Genomic DNA, 20,464 nt, shown 5'->3' on the forward strand with positions numbered 1-20,464 from the left:
TACTTTGGCTTTTACCTGACTTCACAGGCTTGTATTGTGTCATATACAATACATTTCCAAACAAAAACACATGGGTAACTATCAGTACCTTTGATAAAAATATTAATAGCCTGTACTACCTCTTAAGATAATTTGATGTTACTGGGTAATCACCTTACTGGCTTCTCTTAAGGCTGTATCCAATATTCAGCCCACACCAAGATTTAAGTATTCCCACCCAGTGTTCAGGCACAAGAGAAGTTTTGACCCTGTCAAGCTGCATTCTCTTCCCAGCATGATCGCTCCTAAACATTCCAGATGTACCATTTTTCTAGCAGCCGTCTATTCTTTCCTAATGAATGTCCTCCAGTAATGAATTTTCTGCATCCTCTATAGTCTAGTTTCTGCATGTATTCATCTCATGAGGTCAACATACTTATTCACCTTGGATAATAATGCTACAATAAGTTTATGCATCATGTTACAATACAAGATGAACCAACCCTCACTTTGCAGTCCTACTAATCAATCAATTGCCAAAACATCCCAGCCTAGAGTTGGCTGGAAAGATTATTTTAGAGGCAAATCACCATCTTTTATATAATGGGTTGTTTTGCTGTTAGTCACTATATATATTTAGTCCATGAAGGAGAGCTGTCACTCTGTGTCTAATCAAAAACAGAACCTCAATTAGTGCACAGTTGTAAAGTTCCTCCTGGGATTCAAGTTTCCAGGAGGGGCATCACAATAAATACAAACTCAAGCTAAAAGCTTCACTTTCATAGTTCACTCAGGGGGCCAGATCCTCAGCTGACATAAAGCTGATATTACTTCAGTGAAGTCAACAGAGCTACTCCTATTTATGCTCAGTACGGATCTGATCAAAGGTGCTCATGCCAAATGCAGACATACATTATATTTCTAAAACAACTCATTTGGAATGTGTTAATTGAGTGCCTTTATGAGATTCTGTAACATTTTAATGGAGTTTCCTCATACACATATTCCTAGGCAGCCCATTTATATTCTTTTGTATGTTTTAAACTATTGAGTAGGCACCCAGAACCTAGGATAGGCACCTATAGCTACATTTGATAAATCTGAAGAAATAAGAATAATACAAATAAAACCTTTAGAAGAAAGCAATATAATTAAAGGACACAAATGGTCACAGTCACTTACATCACTTATATTTTCAGTACATCTTCTGGCCAGTTCCATGTTTCTGTCCTCAATAACAGGCTTAAGGAACACCTATAAAAGAAAGGGGAAGCATTTCAATATCACTAAAACTAAGGTGAAAAAAGAAGTAAGCACCTTTTCAAAGTTATCACTGCCACCCACCTTTTCTTCTTCCTCCTCCTCACTTTCATCCTCCCTGAAATCCTGAAGGACAGGCATTCTTATTTTTTAATATTTCTGAAAAACAATGGGGTAAAAATTGAAAAAGTCCACTGCTGCAGCAAATGGTTTATGTTCTACCACTTGTCGAGGGTGTATGCTTCTCTTGTGTCCTTCATTAAGCTTAACCTTACCAAGGCTTCTTCCTTATTTAGACAGCACTTGAAAGTCTTTATCTGAACAATTTGGTATGAGTGAACTAAAAGGCATTACAGATGGCCTTGCTAACTCAGCTAATACTTTCTTACAGATAAAGTATAATTAAATGACCTATTCAAATAAACTATTCCTAAATGTCTAAGACACATTTAATTAAAGCACTGTAATTCAGTAACTATGTAAGATAAATGATTTAATGAAATCAACTGTCTAAAACGGGTGCCATGAAGCCTAAGATTATGGGGAAACTATCTAGTTCTAACATTTAAGATATCACAGGTTCCAAACCAGCTGTCACAAATCTTTTTCACTCAGTCGAAATAAAGTTCATACAGAAAAAGCACACACACCTTTAGTTTTCTACTAGAGAGAGTCTGGACAATTCACATTTGCTTTATGAAATGTAATTTCAGAATGTAATGCATGTTACTTTTGGTGCACTTAATAAATGGACACAAATCAGATGTCAAGAATTATAAAATTCAAAAACCAGTTGGAGAACTTCAACCTCCCTGGACACTCAATTACAGACTTGAAAGCCACAATTATTCAACAAAAAAACCTTCAAAAATAGATTCCAACGAGAAACTGCAGAACTGGAATTAATTTGTAAACTGGACACCATTAAATTAGGCTTGAATAAAGATTGGGAGTGGATGAGTCATTACACAAACTAAAAACTATTTCCCCATGATAATTTTCCCCCTACTGTTACTCACACCTTCTTGTCAACTGTTTGAAATGGGCCATCCTGATTATCACTACAAACTTTTTTTTCTCCTGCTGATAATAGCCCACCTTACTCAATTATTCTCATTAGAGTTGGTATGGCAACCCCCATTTTTTCATGTTCTCTGTGTGTGTGTGTGTGTGTGTGTGTGTGTGTATCTATATCTATCTATCTTCCTACTGTATTTTCCACTGCATGCATCTGATGAAGTGGACTTTAGCCCACGAAAGCTTATGCTCAAATAAATTTGTTAGTCTCTAAGGTGCCACAAGTACTCCTCATTCTTTTTCCTGAAAATGTTTTTTATATTAAACTTTATACATTCTTAAAATGTTTTATGCATTATGTCAGCTAAAGTAATATACATACATAAATACACATACCAACACTCTACAGAAGAGAACATACCATGATCATACAGATAATACAAGTTCCTTAAAAGCCTGTGTAACCATTCACAATTAAAGTCTGTCAAGATTTGTGGTCTCAGAACCAACCTTTGCTGTATAAATTCATGAGCTCATGAATGTTGGAATGGAAGCTGCCTTACTGCTTGTGAAAATTAGTTCATCTGTTGTTCTGTAAGAATGTATTGTATGTAGGGCTGTTGATTAATTGCAGTTAACTCATGCGATAAAAAAATTAATTACGATTAACAAATTAATCGCAATTTATCGCAGTTTTAATCACTACTGCTAAACAATAGAATACCAACTGAAATGTATTAAATATGTTGGGTGTTTTTCTACATTTTCATATATATTGTATTCTATATTGTAATTGAAATCAAAGTGTATATTATTTTTATTACAAATTTTTGCACTGTAAAATTGTTAAACAAAAGAAATAGTATTTTTCAATTCACCTCTTACAAGTACTGTAGTGCAATCTCTTTGTCATGAACGTGCAATTTACAAATGTAAATTTTTTTTTACATAACTGCACTCTAAAAACAAAACAATGTAGAACTTCAGAGCCTACAAGTCCACCCAGTCCTACTTCTTTTTCAGCCAATTACTAAAACAAACAAGTTTATTTACATTTACAGGAGATGCTGCTGCCCTCTTATTTATAATGTCACCTGAAAGTGAGAACAGGCATTCGCATGGCACTTTTGTAACCAGCATTGCAAGGTATTTATGTGCCAGATATGCTAAACATTTGTATGCCCCTTCATGCTTCGGCCACCATTCCAGAGGACACGCTTCCATGCTGATGACGCTCGTTATAAAAATTATGCGTTACTCACTTTGTGACTGAAATCCTTAGAGGAGAATTGTATGTCCTGTGCTCTGTTTTACCCACATTCTGCCATATATTTCATGGTATAGTAGTCTCGGACGATGACCCAGCACATGTTGCTCATTTTAAGAACGCTTTCACAGCAGATTTGACAAAACGCAAAGAAGGTACCAATGTGAGATTTCTAAAGATAGCTACAACACTCAACCCAAGGTTTAAGAATCCGAAGTGCCTTCCAAAATCTGAGAGGGACAAGGTGTGGAGCATGCTTCAGAAATCTTAAGAGAGCAACACTCCGATGCAGAAGCTACAGAACCCGAACCACCAAAAAAGAAAATCAACCTTCTGCTGGTGGCATCTGACTCAGATAATGAAAATGAACATATGTCGGCCCGCATTGCTTTGGATTGTTATTGAGCAGAAGCAAGAAGGTACATATGAATCTTTAGCGCATCGGGCCTGTAAATATCGTGTGACACCAGCCACAACAGTGCCATGAGAACACCTGTTCTCACTTCCAGGTGACACTGTAAACAAGAAGCAGGCAGCATTATCTCCTGCAAATGTAAACAAACTTGTTTGTCTGAGCGATTGGCTGAACAAGAAGTAGAACTGAGTGGACTTGTAGACTCTAAAATTTTACGTTATTTTATTTTTGAACGCAGTTTTTTTTAACATAACTCTACATTTGTAAGTTCAACTTTCATGATAAAGAGATTGCACTACAGTACTTGTATTAGGTGAACTGAAAAATACTATTTCTTTTGGTTTTTTTTACTGTGCAAATACTTGTAATCAAAAATAAATACAAAGTGAGCACTGTACACTTTGTATTCTGTGTTGTAATTGAAATCAATATATTTGAAAATGTAGAAAACATCCAGAAATATTTAAATAAATGGTATTCTATTATTTATAGTGTGATTAATTGCGATTAATTTTTTTTAATCACTTGACAACCCTAATTGTAAGGTTCTTATTCAAAGTAAGAAAGCTAACTGGATTGACAATCATTCTAAATATGACATTCTTTTCCTAATTCTAGCACATCACACCATAACTTTGTACGGCATCCCAAAAAGTGATCCACTGCTGTGGAACCTGAACCCAGGCAAAATCTCAGGGGTCCAGGTTAGTAGATTCTCATGTGTTATTGGGGCCTGTATCTACACAGAAAACATAAGGAATGTGTAATTTTTAATGTAAAATTCCCAAAATACCAAAAAGTAATTGTGACTAACATATGCCTCCCATTTGTTGTCTGAAAGAGAAGAACTTCATTAGAAAAAGATAAGAAAACAGACAGAACATTTGTGACTGAGTAAAAAGTATTCATTAAGAATTTTTTTTTAATCTTTGAGAAAAACAGACAGCTCTCCACCTACTGTAACCCAGAGACAGAAGGCACTTACACGTTAATAACATACAAGGGTTTCAAATGACTTTTATCCTGCTGTTTTAACAGATAAGCTCCTACATTTTAAGAGTGACAGTGATGGTAGGTGCCCAAATTGAGACCCATATGGCCCGATTTCCAGAGGGGTTGCACATCCACACCTCCCACTGACTTCTTTTGGTGCTGTAGGTACTCAGTACCTCTCAAATTTAGGCCCAAAAATCTCTAAAATTGGGCACTCACAACAACTGGCCACTTCTGCAAATGTTGGACATAATAAATTCCTTTCTGAGCAACTATATGACGTGGCAATTCACTTTTCTGGTATACAGAGCACTTGGTAAAGACAATAGAAATGCAGCACAGCAATGAATCATGGCCTTTTTGTGCTGATACCAAAGTGAAACGTTGAAGAATAAAAATATCTATGCATTGTAAAATAAATATTTTAATCCTAATGGTTTTTAAAATTTCCTTGTTCCTCCCATATTCAATACATTTGGCAAGAAAAAGATGTAAAAAAATAATTAAAAGACAGAGGGGGAGATATTAATAATCGCCAAGAAGAATTGCTAAATTTTGCAAAAATCCAGCGTGGACTTTCTCCTGGGAAGAGCTGCTATTTTTCAATCGGAAGTCAAATGGTCAAAAATGACAAATTCTGAACTGCTTGGCTGTTTAGGTTATTTAAAAGGTTAATATTACAGTTAACATTAGAGTTCTGATGCAACAATAATTACATATTAATTGTGGATTTCTTGCCTATTATACCAACTGCCCGTGAGCAAAATTAAACCAATTTAGAAAAAAATCCCACTTTTTTGTAATTTTATCACTGTAAATTATTGTGGACCATGCATAACTAGTTATTCAAAAGTATTACCATGTTTAATCTGTGTGTTTGCAGTATTGTTGTAGCCATGTTGGTTCCAGGATAATAGAAAGACAAGGAGGGTGAGGTAATATCTTTTATTGGACCAACTTCTGTTGGTGAAAAAGATAAGCTTTCAAGCTAGACAGAGCTTTTAGTCCAGGCCTGAAGAAGAGCTCCATGTTGCTCGAAAGCTGGTTTCTTTCACCGACAGAAGTTGGTCCAATAAAAGATATTACCTCACTAATATCTTGGGACCAAAACAGCTAGAATAACATTGCAAACAAGGTGAAATGGGCCATTAACACCTTTACAGTCCTAGGATATAAAAGGGGTGTGTGTGGATTACAGATTGTTGTAATAAGCTATAAATCAGTGTCTTTATTAAGACCATCTAGAAAAGATATTAATTTAAACTCCCACACTTATCTTTGGAAGGTATTGTGCAGGTTTCCTTTGAGGATGAGAACTGAGAGGTCAGATACGGAATGATTGTTTTGTGAAAAGTATTCACCCACAGGTGATGTAGTGTTTTTCTCTTTTATCATTTTTCTTTATAGAGTTCAATGATTGTCTGGTTTCACCCACATAGTTGTTATTGGGGCATTTAGTGCACTGTCTGAGGTACATGACGTGATAAGCATGCGTAGGACCTTGGATCTTGAAAGGTGTGTTGTGGGAGGTATTGATCATTGTAGCAGTGGAGATAAGTCTGCAGGTTTTACATCTGTTGTTATGGCAGGGTCTGTTGCTTCTTTGAGTTGGGGGTCCTGGTCTATAGGGAGTGTGCTTCTGATGATCAACTGGGTGAGGTATGGGGGTGGTTTGGAGTTGAAGAGCTCTTTCAGGAAGTATGGGTTGTAATTGTTTCATGATATGCCTTATGGGTTCCATTGTAGGGGTGGTAAGTGCCAACTTGAGTGTGTGGTCAAACGGTGGGTTTTTTTCTGTGTTGAAGCAGGTTCTCTAGGAGTATTTGGGTAGCCTATTTCATGATGTGGTCTGCTTCTCTGATAGAGCGTCTTTGGTAAAAGTGGTTTTAAGTATGTTAAGGTGTGTATCCCAGACTTTCTCATCAGAGCATATTCTGTGGTATCTCAGGGCCTTGCCGTAGATAACAGATTTCGTGGTGTGTTTGGAGTGATTACTGGTAAGTGTGGTGATCTGTGAATTTTGTATATAGTCATTTGTAGGGTTCCATTGCTGAAGCTGAACATGGTATCCAGGAAGTTGATGCTCGTATGGGAATGTTCTAGAGAGTTTTTGATGGATGGATGGTGGTTACTGAAGTTGCAGTGGAAATGTATGAGGGGGTTTAGATCGTCTGCCCAGAGGATGAAAATATCATCGATGAATCTCACGTATATCATTGGTTTCATGGTGTATTTGTCCAGAAATTCTTTCTCAATGTGGCCCATGAGGAAGTTGGCATATTGGGGAGCCATTACAGTACCCAGGGCTGTTCCCAGGATTTGGACAAAGTGTTTTTTGTTGAGTATAAAATTGTAATGGGTGAGGATGAAGTGGGTAAGTTTGGCAATGTGTAAATACAATTAAAACTGCCTTCATCAAACAAGGAAACTCCACCAGAGAAGTAGATCACATAATGGAACAGGCCACCCAAATTCACCCAGGAAATTAAGATGTCATCAAATTCTTCGCCAACAACTCTAAGAAACTCTTCACCTCATCCTCCATAAATCCACCCTAGGCACCTTCTGCATGCTTCCCAAGATACACAAACACGGGAACCCAGGCAGACCCATTATATCTTCCCATGGCACTCTTACTGAAGGAATATCAGGACTCATAGAAAACATCCTCAACCCACTCACTGCATAAAGGGCCACCTTCTTCCAGAAACTCCACAGCATTAACAAACTCCTTCAGAACACCATCCTTTCCACCATTGATGTCCCCTTCGTACACACCGACATACCTCACAACCATGGTATTGCTGCCTGCCTCAAATATCTACAAGACAATCGACCACACTCAGATATCCATCCCAAGCACATTGCCAAACTCATTTTTAATTGTTTATTGAAATCTATACTGTTTCTTTTTTGTTTGACCAGTTTTTGTTTGAACAAAAATTTTCTCTATTAAAGTATTCTTGTTGAAATAATAACATTGAACTGTGAACAATGATGGAGAGAAAATCCAAGGTTGCATATGACTTGATTTGAGAAGCTGCGTACAAAAGAAATAATTTAAGAAGCAAAAGAAACTCTCAAAGAATTGCTAGTTCATGAAGCATTTGTATGTACATCGGATATTTGATTAAATCCTATAAAAATGTAAAATACATTTGTCAGGATATAGAGATATGTTACCAAGTATAATACAGCGTTACTAAATCAGATGTTTGCCACTGTGACATATGATAGAAGAAATATATATTTTTCAGCAGTTCAGAGGAAAGAGATGTTTTTATCATCTTGTCACTGTTGTCATGACAACTATATACCCTAGTTAAGTAGAGTGTCTGTAAGAATCCAACCTTCCCTTGCCTAATTATTACCAGCTATTACATTTTTCGTGCATTTTCTTCTGTTCCCTAGATAAACATTGAAAAATCATTAAATTGCTCTGTGGAATTACAACCACAAGCTTAATTATAGCTTATGTGGTCCAGAGAGACCTTGGTACAAGGTTCTTTGCTATGTTAAAGCCATTTCAACATAGGGTTATTACACCTTTATTTCTAACTCAGTGCAACTGTATTATGAAACATTTTGTTTATAATATTTAGTACATTAAAACAGATTATTTTGTTACATAGGGCAGCTTTATGGAAAGAATGAGCTGCATGTAATCAGATTCTATCTTTTTAATATTTTGTATAATTTTGGAATGTACATTAAACATATTGTGTAGCTGGCCTTCAGCAACAGTGCTAAATTATTACAACATTGTTGGGGTGTGATTGTCTTAATGATTCATCCAGGAAACAACAGGTTAAGTGGGAAGTCTAACTAGAAAAGTCTGTGTGTGCATTTTAATTCCTTCTTAGAGGAGAAAGTGTTTCCTGAATGCATGGAATATGTGTAACATCAGGGTTTTTTAAAAAAAATCTTGTTGGCACAGTTCATTGTTTAGAAAAAAGTATTTTTCTAACTGAAAATCATGTATAGATCCGACATATAGCAGTTTTAAAAGATCTGGTCTGTTTTCAGACTAGTATGATTTTATGTTTAGCTTTCGCTAAGACTGAAGATATTTAGAAATGTATTACCGACATACTTTTACCATCCATAGATGGTGACTTGCTTATCTTTTCTTCCTAAAAGGTATTATGGTCCTGATACATATTTTCATCATCAGAGTCTCAAATTACATTTCTACCACATTAAAGACCCTTGTGAAGTTTCCCTTACCACAGTCTCTATCTTTATCTTTTCTGTTTTAGGAAGTCTTCTGAAGACAAGTAAGCATGATATTGTCTGTATACCAAGAGGATAACTATGATTTTAAATAACTGTTAATAATGATGAATTAACATTAGCAGTATACATCACTTCAACATATAGAGTCATTTACTTGAGTATCATTATAACTGGAAATGTTCCAAAGTAGTACTGCTTTCAAATATATGTACATGTGAGGTTACAGCTGCCACTACAGGCTTTCTGCATGAAAGATCATTTTCATTTGATACCATGGGCTGAATCTGACGAAAAAATTGCTTCATGACTCTAATGAAGACATAGAAACTCTGAAAAAGTTGAATTAAAACCCTACCGGCAAACTCTTTCTGCTAATTAGCTCTATGAGTGAAGAGATCTGGGTAGTAGCTCAGGCACTTCTTGAGTCAGAGTGACAAAACAGATTTTCATGTGTCAGTGTGTTGTTACACTCTCTACTCCAGTTAATGTATGACTTAAGTAAAATATTAGAATGTTCAAACACAACAAATACAGCCAGTAAAGAAAAACACTCCCAACAAAGTCCAAGAGGAGAAAACCATGTATGGCTTGAAATCATGTATGGCTTAAGCTTCTTGAAGAAAAGTTACAAAATGAGTGGGTTTACAAGCTGGTGGATCTAATTATAACAGAAACAAAATTTACAGGTAAAGCGCTAATTTTCCCTTTGTACTTCATGGAGTCCATCAGTTAGGCAATTGGGTTCTAAATAGCAGTGGCACAAGAAAACTCATGGGAGAAATATATCCAACATAGATGCCCTAGATCCCAGAGACTAATGAACTGAAAACACTGCTGCCAGAGAGCCAATCAGTTGAAGCTCCCATATCAAGTCCATAATGTTTGTGTGTATGATAGGGATTCCTAAATGGCAGTCAGGTAATCTTTTCTAAAATGATAGATTACCTTAAACCCTATTTGAGTGTGCTCTGCTGAAAGGGGATGTCTTCTTCTTTATAAGATTAGCAAAAAAAACCTGTCTGTTTCTACTGGCTCCAGTAATCCTTTCTTTTTGATGGGATCTGCAAACAAATTCATTGTTGTTAGCCCTGAAAGATACCAAGGTGAGATTCTTGAGTCCTCATTATACTGAATGTCATAGCTTTTCCTTAGAAGAAAGTAGATCTGAACAAGATGCAGATTTTGTGAAGGAAAGATGTTAGATGCAGTACCTGACCTTCCTTTTTGTGGACAGAGTTGGCAACGGGCTTTGTTGCAAGGATAGGTTCCTGGGTTAGTGGTTCTGTTGTGTGGTGTGTGGTTGCTGGTGAGTATTTGCTTCAGGTTGGGGGGCTGTCTGTAAGCAAGGACTGGCCTGTCTCCCAAGATCTGTAAGAGTGATCTTAACCCACCCAGCAATATTGTTAATCTATCCAGCTATACTCTTAGCCCAGCAGAAGAATCTGTCCTATCTTGGGGCCTCTCCTTCTGCCCCTCCACCCCCACAAACATGATACAGTTCTGTGGTGACCTAGAATCCTATTTTCAATGTCTCCAACTCAAGGAATATTTCCAGCACACCTCTGAACAACATACTAACCCACAGAGACCTTCCTACCAAGACTACAAAAAGAAGGATTCTGGGTGGACTCCTCCTGAAGGTCAAAACAACAGACTGGACTTCTACATATAGTGCTTCCACCGATGTGCACGGGCTGAAATTGTGGAAAAGCAGCATCACTTGCCCCATGACCTCAGCCGTGCAGAACACAATGCCATCCGCAGCCTCAGAAACAACTCTGACATCATAATCAGAAAGGCTGACAAAGGAGGTGCTGTCGTCATCATGAATAGGTCGGAGTATGAACAAGAGGCTACTAGGCAGCTCTCCAACACCACTTTCTACAAGCCATTACCCTCTGATCCCACTGAGAGTTACCAAAAGAAACTACAGCATTTGCTCAAGAAACTCCCTGAAAAAGCACAAGAACAAATCCGCACAGACACACCCCTAGAACCCCGACCTGGGGTATTCTATCTGCTACCCAAGATCCATAAACCTAGAAATCCTGGACGCCCCATCATCCCAGGCATTGGCACCCTGACAGCAGGATTGTCTGGCTATGTAGACTCCCTCCTCAGGCCCTTCGTTACCAGCACTCCCAGCTATCTTCGAGACACCACTGACTTCCTGAGGAAACTACAGTCCATTGGTGATCTTCCTAAAAACACCATCCTAGCTACTATGGATGTAGAAGCCCTCTACACCAACATTCCACACAAAGATGGACTACAAGCCGTCAGGAACAGTATCCCCATAATGTCACGGCTAACCTGGTGGCTGAACTTTGTGACTTTGTCCTCACCTGTAACTATTTCACATTTGGGGACAATGTATACCTTCAAATCAGCGGCACTGCGATGGGTACCCGCATGGCCCCACAGTATGCCAACATTTTTATGGCTGACTTAGAACAACGCTTCCTCAGCTCTCGTCCCCTAATGCCCCTACTCTACTTGCGCTACATTGATGACATCTTCATCATCTGGACCCATGGAAAAGAAGCCCTTGAGAAATTCCACCAGGATTTCAACAATTTCCATCCCACCATCAACCTCAGCCTGGACCAGTCCACCCAAGAGATCCACTTCCTGGACACTTCGGTGCTAATAAGCGATGGTCACATAAACACCACCCTATATCGGAAACCTACTGACCGCTATTCCTACCTACATGCCTCCAGCTTTCATCCACACCACACCACATGATCCATTGTCTACAGCCAAGCTCTACGATATAACCGCATTTGCTCCAACCCCTCAGACAGAGACAAACACCTACAAGATCTCTATCATGCATTCCTACAACTACAATACCCACCTACTGAAGTGAAGAAATATAGTGACAGAGCCACAAGAGTACCCAGAAGTTACCTGCTACAGGACAGGCCCAACAAAGAAAATAACAGAACGCCACTAGCCATCACCTTCAGTCCCCAACTAAAACCTCTCCAATGCATCATCAAGGATCTACAACCTATCCTGAAGGACGACCCATCACTCTCACAGATCTTGGGAGACAGACCAGTCCTTGCTTACAGACAGCCCCCCAATCTGCAGCAAATACTCACCAGCAACCACACAACAGAACCACTAACCCAGGAACCTATCCTTGTAACAAAGCCCGTTGCCAACTCTGTCCACATATTTATTCAGGGGACACCATCATAGGGCCTAATCACATCATTACACTATCAGAGGCTTGTTCACCTGTGCATCTATCAATGTGATATATGCCATCATGTGCCAGCAATGCCCCTCTGCCATGTACATTGGCCAAACTGGACAGTCTCTACGTAAAAGAATGAATGGACACAAATCAGATGTCAAGAATTATAACATTCAAAAACCAGTTGGAGAACACTTCAATCTCTCTGGTCACTCGATTACAGACCTAAGAGTGGCTATCCTTCAACAAAAAAGCTTCAAAAACAGACTCCAACGAGAGACTGCTGAATTGGAATTAATTTGCAAACTGGATACAATTAATTTAGGCTTGAATAGAGACTGGGAATGGATGAGTCATTACACAAAGTAAAACTATTTCCCCATGTTATTTCTCCCTCCCACCCCACCCCACCCCCCACAGTTCCTCAGATATTCTTGTTAACTGCTGGAAATAGCCTACCTTGCTTGTCACCATGAAAGGTTTTCCTCCTTTCCCCCCCCTGCTGCTGGTGATGGCTTATCTTAAGTGATCACTCTCCTTACAGTTTTCAGAGTAGCAGCCGTGTTAGTCTGTATTCGCAAAAAGAAAAGGAGTACTTGTGGCACCTTAGAAACTAACAAATTTATTAGAGCATAAGCATTCAATGCCATCTGTGGCATAGGCAGGGCTCTCTGGTCCTTAGCCACTTCAGACGTCGAAGGCAGAACCAGGTGCCCGGGGTCCCCTACCGCTCCCAGGAGTCAGAGGTGAATCCTTGGAGGACCTGAGGGTCCAAGTGGAGAGATACCCCCAGGACCGGGGGTATGAAGTGCTCCATACTGCAACTTATGCATCACACCTACTGCAATTTTATGAACATTTTGTGAACATTTAATTTTATGAACATTTTGATTTTATGAAATCATTTAACCCCAATTAGTTTGTGAAACAGGAGTTCTATTGTGCTTCTCAGGTTATTACAGTGTTTTTTTCTAACTCTGTAGTTAAGAGCCATCTATCATTTCCATTATAAGCTAGGTTTGTAATTGCTGACACTTGACTTCAAGTACTGAAGCTGATGTTTCTCTAACTAGTTACTATCTGTCACGTAGCTTTTAGTCCTAGCACAGCTAAAAAAAAAGAAACAGGCAAAAGGAAGGAAATTGCAGTTCAAGCCAGTCCTTAACTCACCACCTTATACTAAGTATACAACACAGAGCTATGATATTATTGTTGATATTAGTTATACAAACTATACTGAAAATGCACTATGTGCTAATAGCCACCAATGTGCCACAGAATTATGCAAATATTCTACCTGTAGCCTGGGGAACAGCGAAGGAGGACTAGATTTTATTTCTTTCGTTTTGTCAATTTTAAGTTATATTAATATATGTTTTATATGGAATTCAAAAAGGCGATATTAAAAAGTTAACTGCAATTGGCAAGACTAGGTGGGAAGGGTTCTTTTCAAATCCAATTGTTTGTAAATATTTATTCATTTCTAGACATTCAAACCATCACTGCACAATTAATTTCTGTTAGAGCTTAAGGTCTAGCTTTGAAGAGCTTTTAGACTTTTATCTTTCTGATGAACTCATGGGAAGCCATAGCCTGCCTTTCAGCAAAAAACCTCTCCAAAACCTGAGGCTGGCTCCAGAAGAATGATATTTACCTCTAAATCTGTGGTAAATGTATTTTGGCAGCTTTACTCTTAACGATAAAGAAAGTTTTCAATTTCATCAAAAAAGTGAAGGTAACAACAATAATCTGTAATACATAATTACACTGGGGAGGATGCCCAAACATATTTATAAGTACACTGTCCTAGAGCTACAGGAGTAACTCTATCCTCCCCAATGTCTTTTTTAAAAAAAAACCCTCTTAAAATGAACTACGATGGACATATAGACTGAATTGCAAACTCTAAGTACTTCAGATTTGGTTTCCCCAAACTCATACTAAATTATTAGGATATTACCAACATTATACGTTGTATCATTATTGTACTGTATTTCATCAACTTTACCAACAAGCATTTTTTAAGAACCTGTGGCTTCCTACAGGTGGAAATTAATAGTAATATATGAAAACTGGAGCAGCAGTCATATCAATCTCATGGCAACAGGAAGCAGGGCCTGAAGCAAAGCCAGTCCTCAGGCAGTCTAATGAGCACAGCTGTCCTGGGGCAGGATGGGTAATTGGCTGCACTGCCTTATTGGCTGGAAGAGTCAGAAACTGGCTCTTAGGCCCAGCAGCAGAAGCAACAGTAGCAGTTCAGTGGCTGCTCAAAGCATTTGCTCACAGCTGAGGTAGTTTCTGCCCTGCCTCATTCCAAGTAACCCAGCTCTGACCTTTGGGTCTCATTCCTGACTTTTGGCTTCAGCTCTAACGCTTAGTTTTGGCATCTAGTCTCCAACTCCTGACTTTGGCTGTGCCCCTTGGCTCTGGCCTCTGACTACTGATACTTGCTTCAATCACTATGCACTGACACACAGTGACCATTACATTCAAATAACTCATTACATTTTCAACTTGTAACAGGTATAAGCCACTGAAGTTAGACCACTGGCAATATGGTCCTTAATTTCCTAAGAAGTCACATTAAAGAAGTTCTACATATCACACAACTACAAATGTCTTTCTGCTATCAAACCTTTTACAAAAAGGTACAGATAATTTACGACAGCAGCAATCGATCCTTTCTGAGGAATTTGTGGATAACTTCGTAAAGATTTAAATGTGCATACAGTCCTGTGGTATCAAAATAGTAAGATGCACAAGAAACCCAGCATTTGAAGTCAACAGGACTAACATTTAAAGTTAAGCAGGTGCTTAAGTGCTTTTCTGGACTAGGTCTTAGAAATCAAAGCAGCTAATTAACAAATGAAAGATATGTACAGTAATTAGTCATGACTGAAGAACAATGTGTATAGGACTACACCAGGGGTCGGCAACCTTCGGCACGCGGCCCATCAGGGTAACCTTCAGACGGGCTGCGAGACATTTTGTTTACGTTGACTGTCCACAGGCATGCCTCCCCACAGCTCCCAGTGGCTGCAGTTCACTGCTCTCGGCCAATGGCAGCTGCGGGAAGCTGTGTTAAACTATAGTGCCCTTAGTGAGCGAGTCTAGCTCCTGCGGTGCTACAGTTTTGAGAGCAACATGGTGAAAGTTACCTTTACTGATTTTCTTAGGCTCCAGGAACACATGAGGAACGAGGACCATGACCACAGACACAGTCACAAGTAAGGAATCTTGTCTGTATTGTAAGTTTTACTACGCAGATGATTAATATTAAAATTACAAACAAATATATAAAACCTAAGATAACCCATGCAATGGATAATGCAGTATTCATACTCACATTCCCAAAGATATTTTAGAGTCTGATGAATCTCTCAACAGGTGGTCATTGATAGGGGAGTGATTCCTGCTGGGATTTTCTCACCCTATCCATACTAGGGAACCCTTTCTAACCTGTTGTTATGACCACGACCAACACCTCATGACTATGTATGCAGGCTCCAACTTCTTTTTCCTTAACTTGTACTTCCACGCCCCATAAATTTTGGGGTGCCTTACTTCTCACAGGTTGTTCTCTTAGTTCCCTTTATTCTTATTAACATCTTATTAACATTTATGTCAACATGTCTCATGGTAATCTGTGGTCAGAGCAGACCTTTCCGTCATGTTACAACCAGGTGCCTTGTAGTCTAAATGGGTATGTTGCAGTATATTTTCCCAGAACATCACTATTAGCACATTCTTTTTAGTAATCTTGTAACTCTATTGGGACAGGGCTACTCTTAGGTCACCTACTTAAGTCAAGCCTCCTTAAGCCTGAGGTCTAGTGTGGCTAAGCTGAAATCTTACAGGCCTGAGCCTGTAGGCCTTGCATTACAGTCTAGCTTTACTTATATACCTAATACATATTCATGACTCCTAAATACCTATTTTATACTTCTATGATTCTACCCTACTTATATCTGTACCTACTCCTTAATTTAAATCTACTTATCACACATTGATTACATATGAAATAACATACATGGAGTTAATCATGACAATAGATAACACAAGTAAACGATCAAATGAACTAACTGGCTACACTAGCATGCTAAAACTAGTAGCGTAACAGTGGCTGTGGCAGTCCTGAGTATAAACTTGCTTGACCCAGAAGTTATATACTCAGGGCAGCTAGCCTGTGCCACTGTTGCCACTGATTGCTACCACAGCTATACTACTAGTTTTAGTGTGCTAATTCAGATGAGAAATAGCACAAGGATGTCTCTGCGAGTTGGGGAATCAGACCTCCTAGCTCATAGTGTAGATGTAGCCTATGACTAACAAAAAATCCCATACAAGGAAGAATTTTAAGACCTTTAAATATTACCAAATAAATAATTAATACATCCTCAGACTATCAAAGCTGCAGAATGGAAACCTCAGAAGTTTCATTCTTCACTCCTCTTATCAGCACTTCAGGAGTAGAGCTCCAAAATCTCACAAAATTTAAGAAACATCCTTCCAGATCCCATCACACTTCCTCCAAGAAATAAAAACAAATCAAAAGAAATAGCCAGCAAATGTAAAGCTTGTGTTTAGGATTAGAACGCCTGTCCAAACCAGATAGATGGCTCCTCTAATTACCCAACCAGTGATCCAACCTTCTTTCCACTCACTTGTTTTAAGATTTCAGATTTTCATCACTCCCAAGCCCCGTCCTCACCCCCGGCCCAAAAACTTAAGACAGCAGAGCACTTTTTAAAATCAGAAATATATATGTTAGTTATCCTGTTGGCAGGATATCTATTACTATATCTGCTACGGTGATACAATTTGTTTTCAGATTTCATCTATGTCTCCATATCGAAATTATTTCCGTTAGATATTAGGTTACAGAGGCCAATTGCTGTTGCATAAGATGAAACATTTTCAGTAAAATTAAAAGTGCTTCCAAAACAAGAAATCTTTTGATCAGCTACCTCAGTAATTCCCCTTTTCAGACCCCTAAAAATCAAACCGATTCAATTTAACAAACACCCATGCAGAAGAACCTTTGAGACTAAATAATCTCTCTTTTTCAATGTGCATTTTCTAGTATTTTTGCAGGATCATGTTCTTCATGTCCTTTGTATTATGGTAACAGTAGGAACAATCTCAGGAACAGATAATCGTGAGAACCACTTTTCAGAGTATAAAACTGAAAATTATTTTGTATTGTATTGTTTATATGATATTACCCAAGGTAGTAAACTTGAGCTCATGATATTCTGAATGAGATCAGTGGGTTAATGTTGAACCAAATCTACAGAACTTATTTCATTCTAACCTTTTTACTTCTTACGCTGCAAAAAGATTGGGGCTTGCTTGTTTGTTTAAGAGCTAAATATTGTATGCTTTTCACTAAAAACTAGACAATGAAATCTAGGAAACTTAAGGAGTTTCTTTCAAACAGGGAGATTCCTGGTATCTCAGGCCCTTTGTCAATTTTTTTGTCTCATGTTTTCTTGGAGTGGTTATATTATCAAGATGGCACCACTAAGCATGAGCAGAGAAAGTGTCTCATGTTACTTAATCAACAGGGCCAGATTCTACTACTCTTTCTCACACTTCATTTGCTAATGAAGGCAGTGATCCTGAAATCAGTTCTGCATGGGCAGACACTTGTGTTCATGTGGCACTCACTGCAGGACTGAGGCCAAGACCAGTTCCAGGACAGCTATTGTAATAATTGAGGACTCGCAGGCCTACTTTACCTGTGAGCCTAACTGGTAAAAGTGGGGACAGGTTCATGAATTGTTCCAATGACCTGTTACATAAAACTGTGTAAGAAAAGATGTAAGGAGACAGAAAGACTGAATTAGCTTAAAAATATAAGTCTACTGTTACCAACTGATTGTATTAAGATTATGCTTGGTAAACAAGAGGAGCGTGGGACCAGAAATTAGACCTAACTGGTGGACAAAATAATGAGAGGAGCTATTCCACCCATCACGCTTTTTCCGGCCCTTAACAACGAAACTTTTGGGGAGAAGGGAAGTACTACCACTAATACAGCTACTGTTAAGGGGTTTTTCCACTGAGAGACCCAGCCATCACTGCTACATCATCAAGGATTCCATCCTAATATATGTGAGATCCTGCTATATCTTCCCCTCCCTTGCATGTCTCTTTCCATCCCCCACTATCTTGCTCCTGTCCTCTCAATTTCTCAGCTTTTCACCTGATCCTGAGATCAGCTGCATCGCACAGCATCAGCATGATGAAATGAGAAGACCTGTCCAACTCTGCTCAGCCTGAGAAGGACCAGTGAAGGAAAGGGCCCAGACTAGACCAACCAGATGATGACCCTGACCAAGGAGCTGAGTTGGGGTCCAGAGCAATAGCTGTTGTGTGCAACCTGCAGCCCCAAGGCATCCGTCTGTGACTGACTAGCTGCCTTGTACCATGAGAATATCAACAAAAGCCCTATGTCCCCCATCTTTTACTATCCTGTCTCTTTTCTCCTTTATGTCTGTCTGTTTTATAAAAAGCAGGAAAGTGATTATCACTCCTGACTCATAACTGAACTCAAAACTAACCCCTTTCCTCCCCACCTAAGACTGCTTGAGAAAAATAAAAAACTAACCAATATAAACCCTATCTAAAAAGGTTTTGACTGTTTGTTTTGCATAGTCACTCAATTTCAGTTTCTATGTTTTTTGCTTTGTTTTCATTCTTCTTCTTTTGTATTTTTCATTCAGTACATTTCTAACCTTTGGTATTCATAGAATGCAAGGCCAGAAGGCACCATTGTGATATCTAGTCTGACTTCCTGTATAACACAGGCCATAGAACCTTCCATAAACAATTTCTAGAGCACAAATTTCCTAGGGTGATTATCATGTTACTAAGCAGGCTAAGGTCTCTGAATACCAAGCTCCCAAAGTTTATTTAACACACTTTAATGTTGGACAGTGACAGGGTCATGTTAACTCCTGTGACTCTTTTAGCTCATATATTCCACCTAATTTACTACAACATTACTCACATAGGTAAGGAACTAGATGCACAATTAAGGTCCTAAAAATAAGTAAGTTTGATAGAACTGGGCCCTCACAGAAAGCTATTGATTGGCTCTATCCTGTCCTTATGACATGGAAAGACGTGGACCAATATGTGGAACCCAAGCAGATTATTATTGGGGTGCATTTGGGGACCCATAGGACATTTATATTTAAACACTTATTTTTCTATTTTAGAAAGTACGATCCCTTTTTTAACAAGAAAACAAATATACTGGAAGATTAGTAAGATTCACACCATCACCATCAGTCTTCAACAGACTGATTTAATGACATGTATAGAAGACAGAAAAAATGAGGAAAGTCCACAGCTAATATTTCTCAAAATTAATTTTGCACTAAAAGAAATAAATGGCTAAATAATCATTGCAGACCCTTTTCTCTTCTTCCCTTAAAACAAAGGTGCCATAGAGGAGCAGGATCAGGTGGTAAAGAGTAGAGCCAAACTGAATTTAGGGTAACAAGTTTTGATTTGGATGAAATTTGGCAATTTCAGATTCAGATAAGTATTGGCATATTTTAAAACATGCTCTTTTATCTTTATACCTTTTATTAATGCATCCATTTATAGATGCAATTTGGATATACTCAAACTTCCAGCAGGCAAAATTCATACGTAAGCAGCCAAGAAAACAAAAACTGACTAAAGTTTATGAAATGCTGTCCAAAATAAAATCCTGCTGTTTTGATCCACTCTAGAATAGAGAGATACTTTAATCACAAAAGCTTAGCATTCTTGAAACAAAGAGGGGAAATCATTTCCCCCATTCCATCATAAAACTGGAAGATTAAGTTACATCTCTGTGAAATTCTGATTTGTACTCATGCTATGGAAGCTGATCATATAGCTTTGACTTCAACACATAGCACTAGGCAAGTCACTTGCCCTTCACTTGTACCTCAATCAACTTAATTGAGATACAGGACTTCCTGAAGACCAGATATGCCAGCTGAGCTAAAATTCTTAGCTAAATAGGTTAGCCAACAAAATTAATTTTAATTGAAAATTCTGACTTCTATAACAGTTATATCATAACAGG

At 38.4% G+C, this 20,464-nt stretch overlaps 1 protein-coding gene across 10 annotated transcripts in view; it reads right to left on the minus strand.

Annotated features, from left to right (window-relative positions):
* Positions 1-20,464, minus strand: part of NEBL (nebulette) — a 406,325-nt gene that overhangs the window by 127,802 nt on the left and 258,059 nt on the right. For 4 of the 10 annotated variants that reach the window (XM_043509415.1, XM_043509419.1, XM_043509416.1 and 1 more), the window contains exons 1-2: positions 1,324-1,482; positions 1,162-1,233 (exon numbers count right to left, since the gene is read on the minus strand). The exons of 2 other annotated variants lie outside the window; for them this stretch is intronic. In XM_043509415.1, the coding sequence (XP_043365350.1) occupies positions 1,162-1,233; positions 1,324-1,380 (129 nt within the window). In that variant the 5' untranslated portion in view covers positions 1,381-1,482. Of the gene's footprint in view, positions 1-1,161; positions 1,234-1,323; positions 1,507-20,464 lie in introns of those variants that run through there. 4 more of the 10 variants (XM_043509413.1, XM_043509418.1, XM_043509414.1 and 1 more) reach the window with 4 other exon arrangements.

This window comes from Dermochelys coriacea, chromosome 2 (assembly GCF_009764565.3).
Source record: "Dermochelys coriacea isolate rDerCor1 chromosome 2, rDerCor1.pri.v4, whole genome shotgun sequence".
NCBI lineage: Eukaryota > Metazoa > Chordata > Testudines > Dermochelyidae > Dermochelys > Dermochelys coriacea.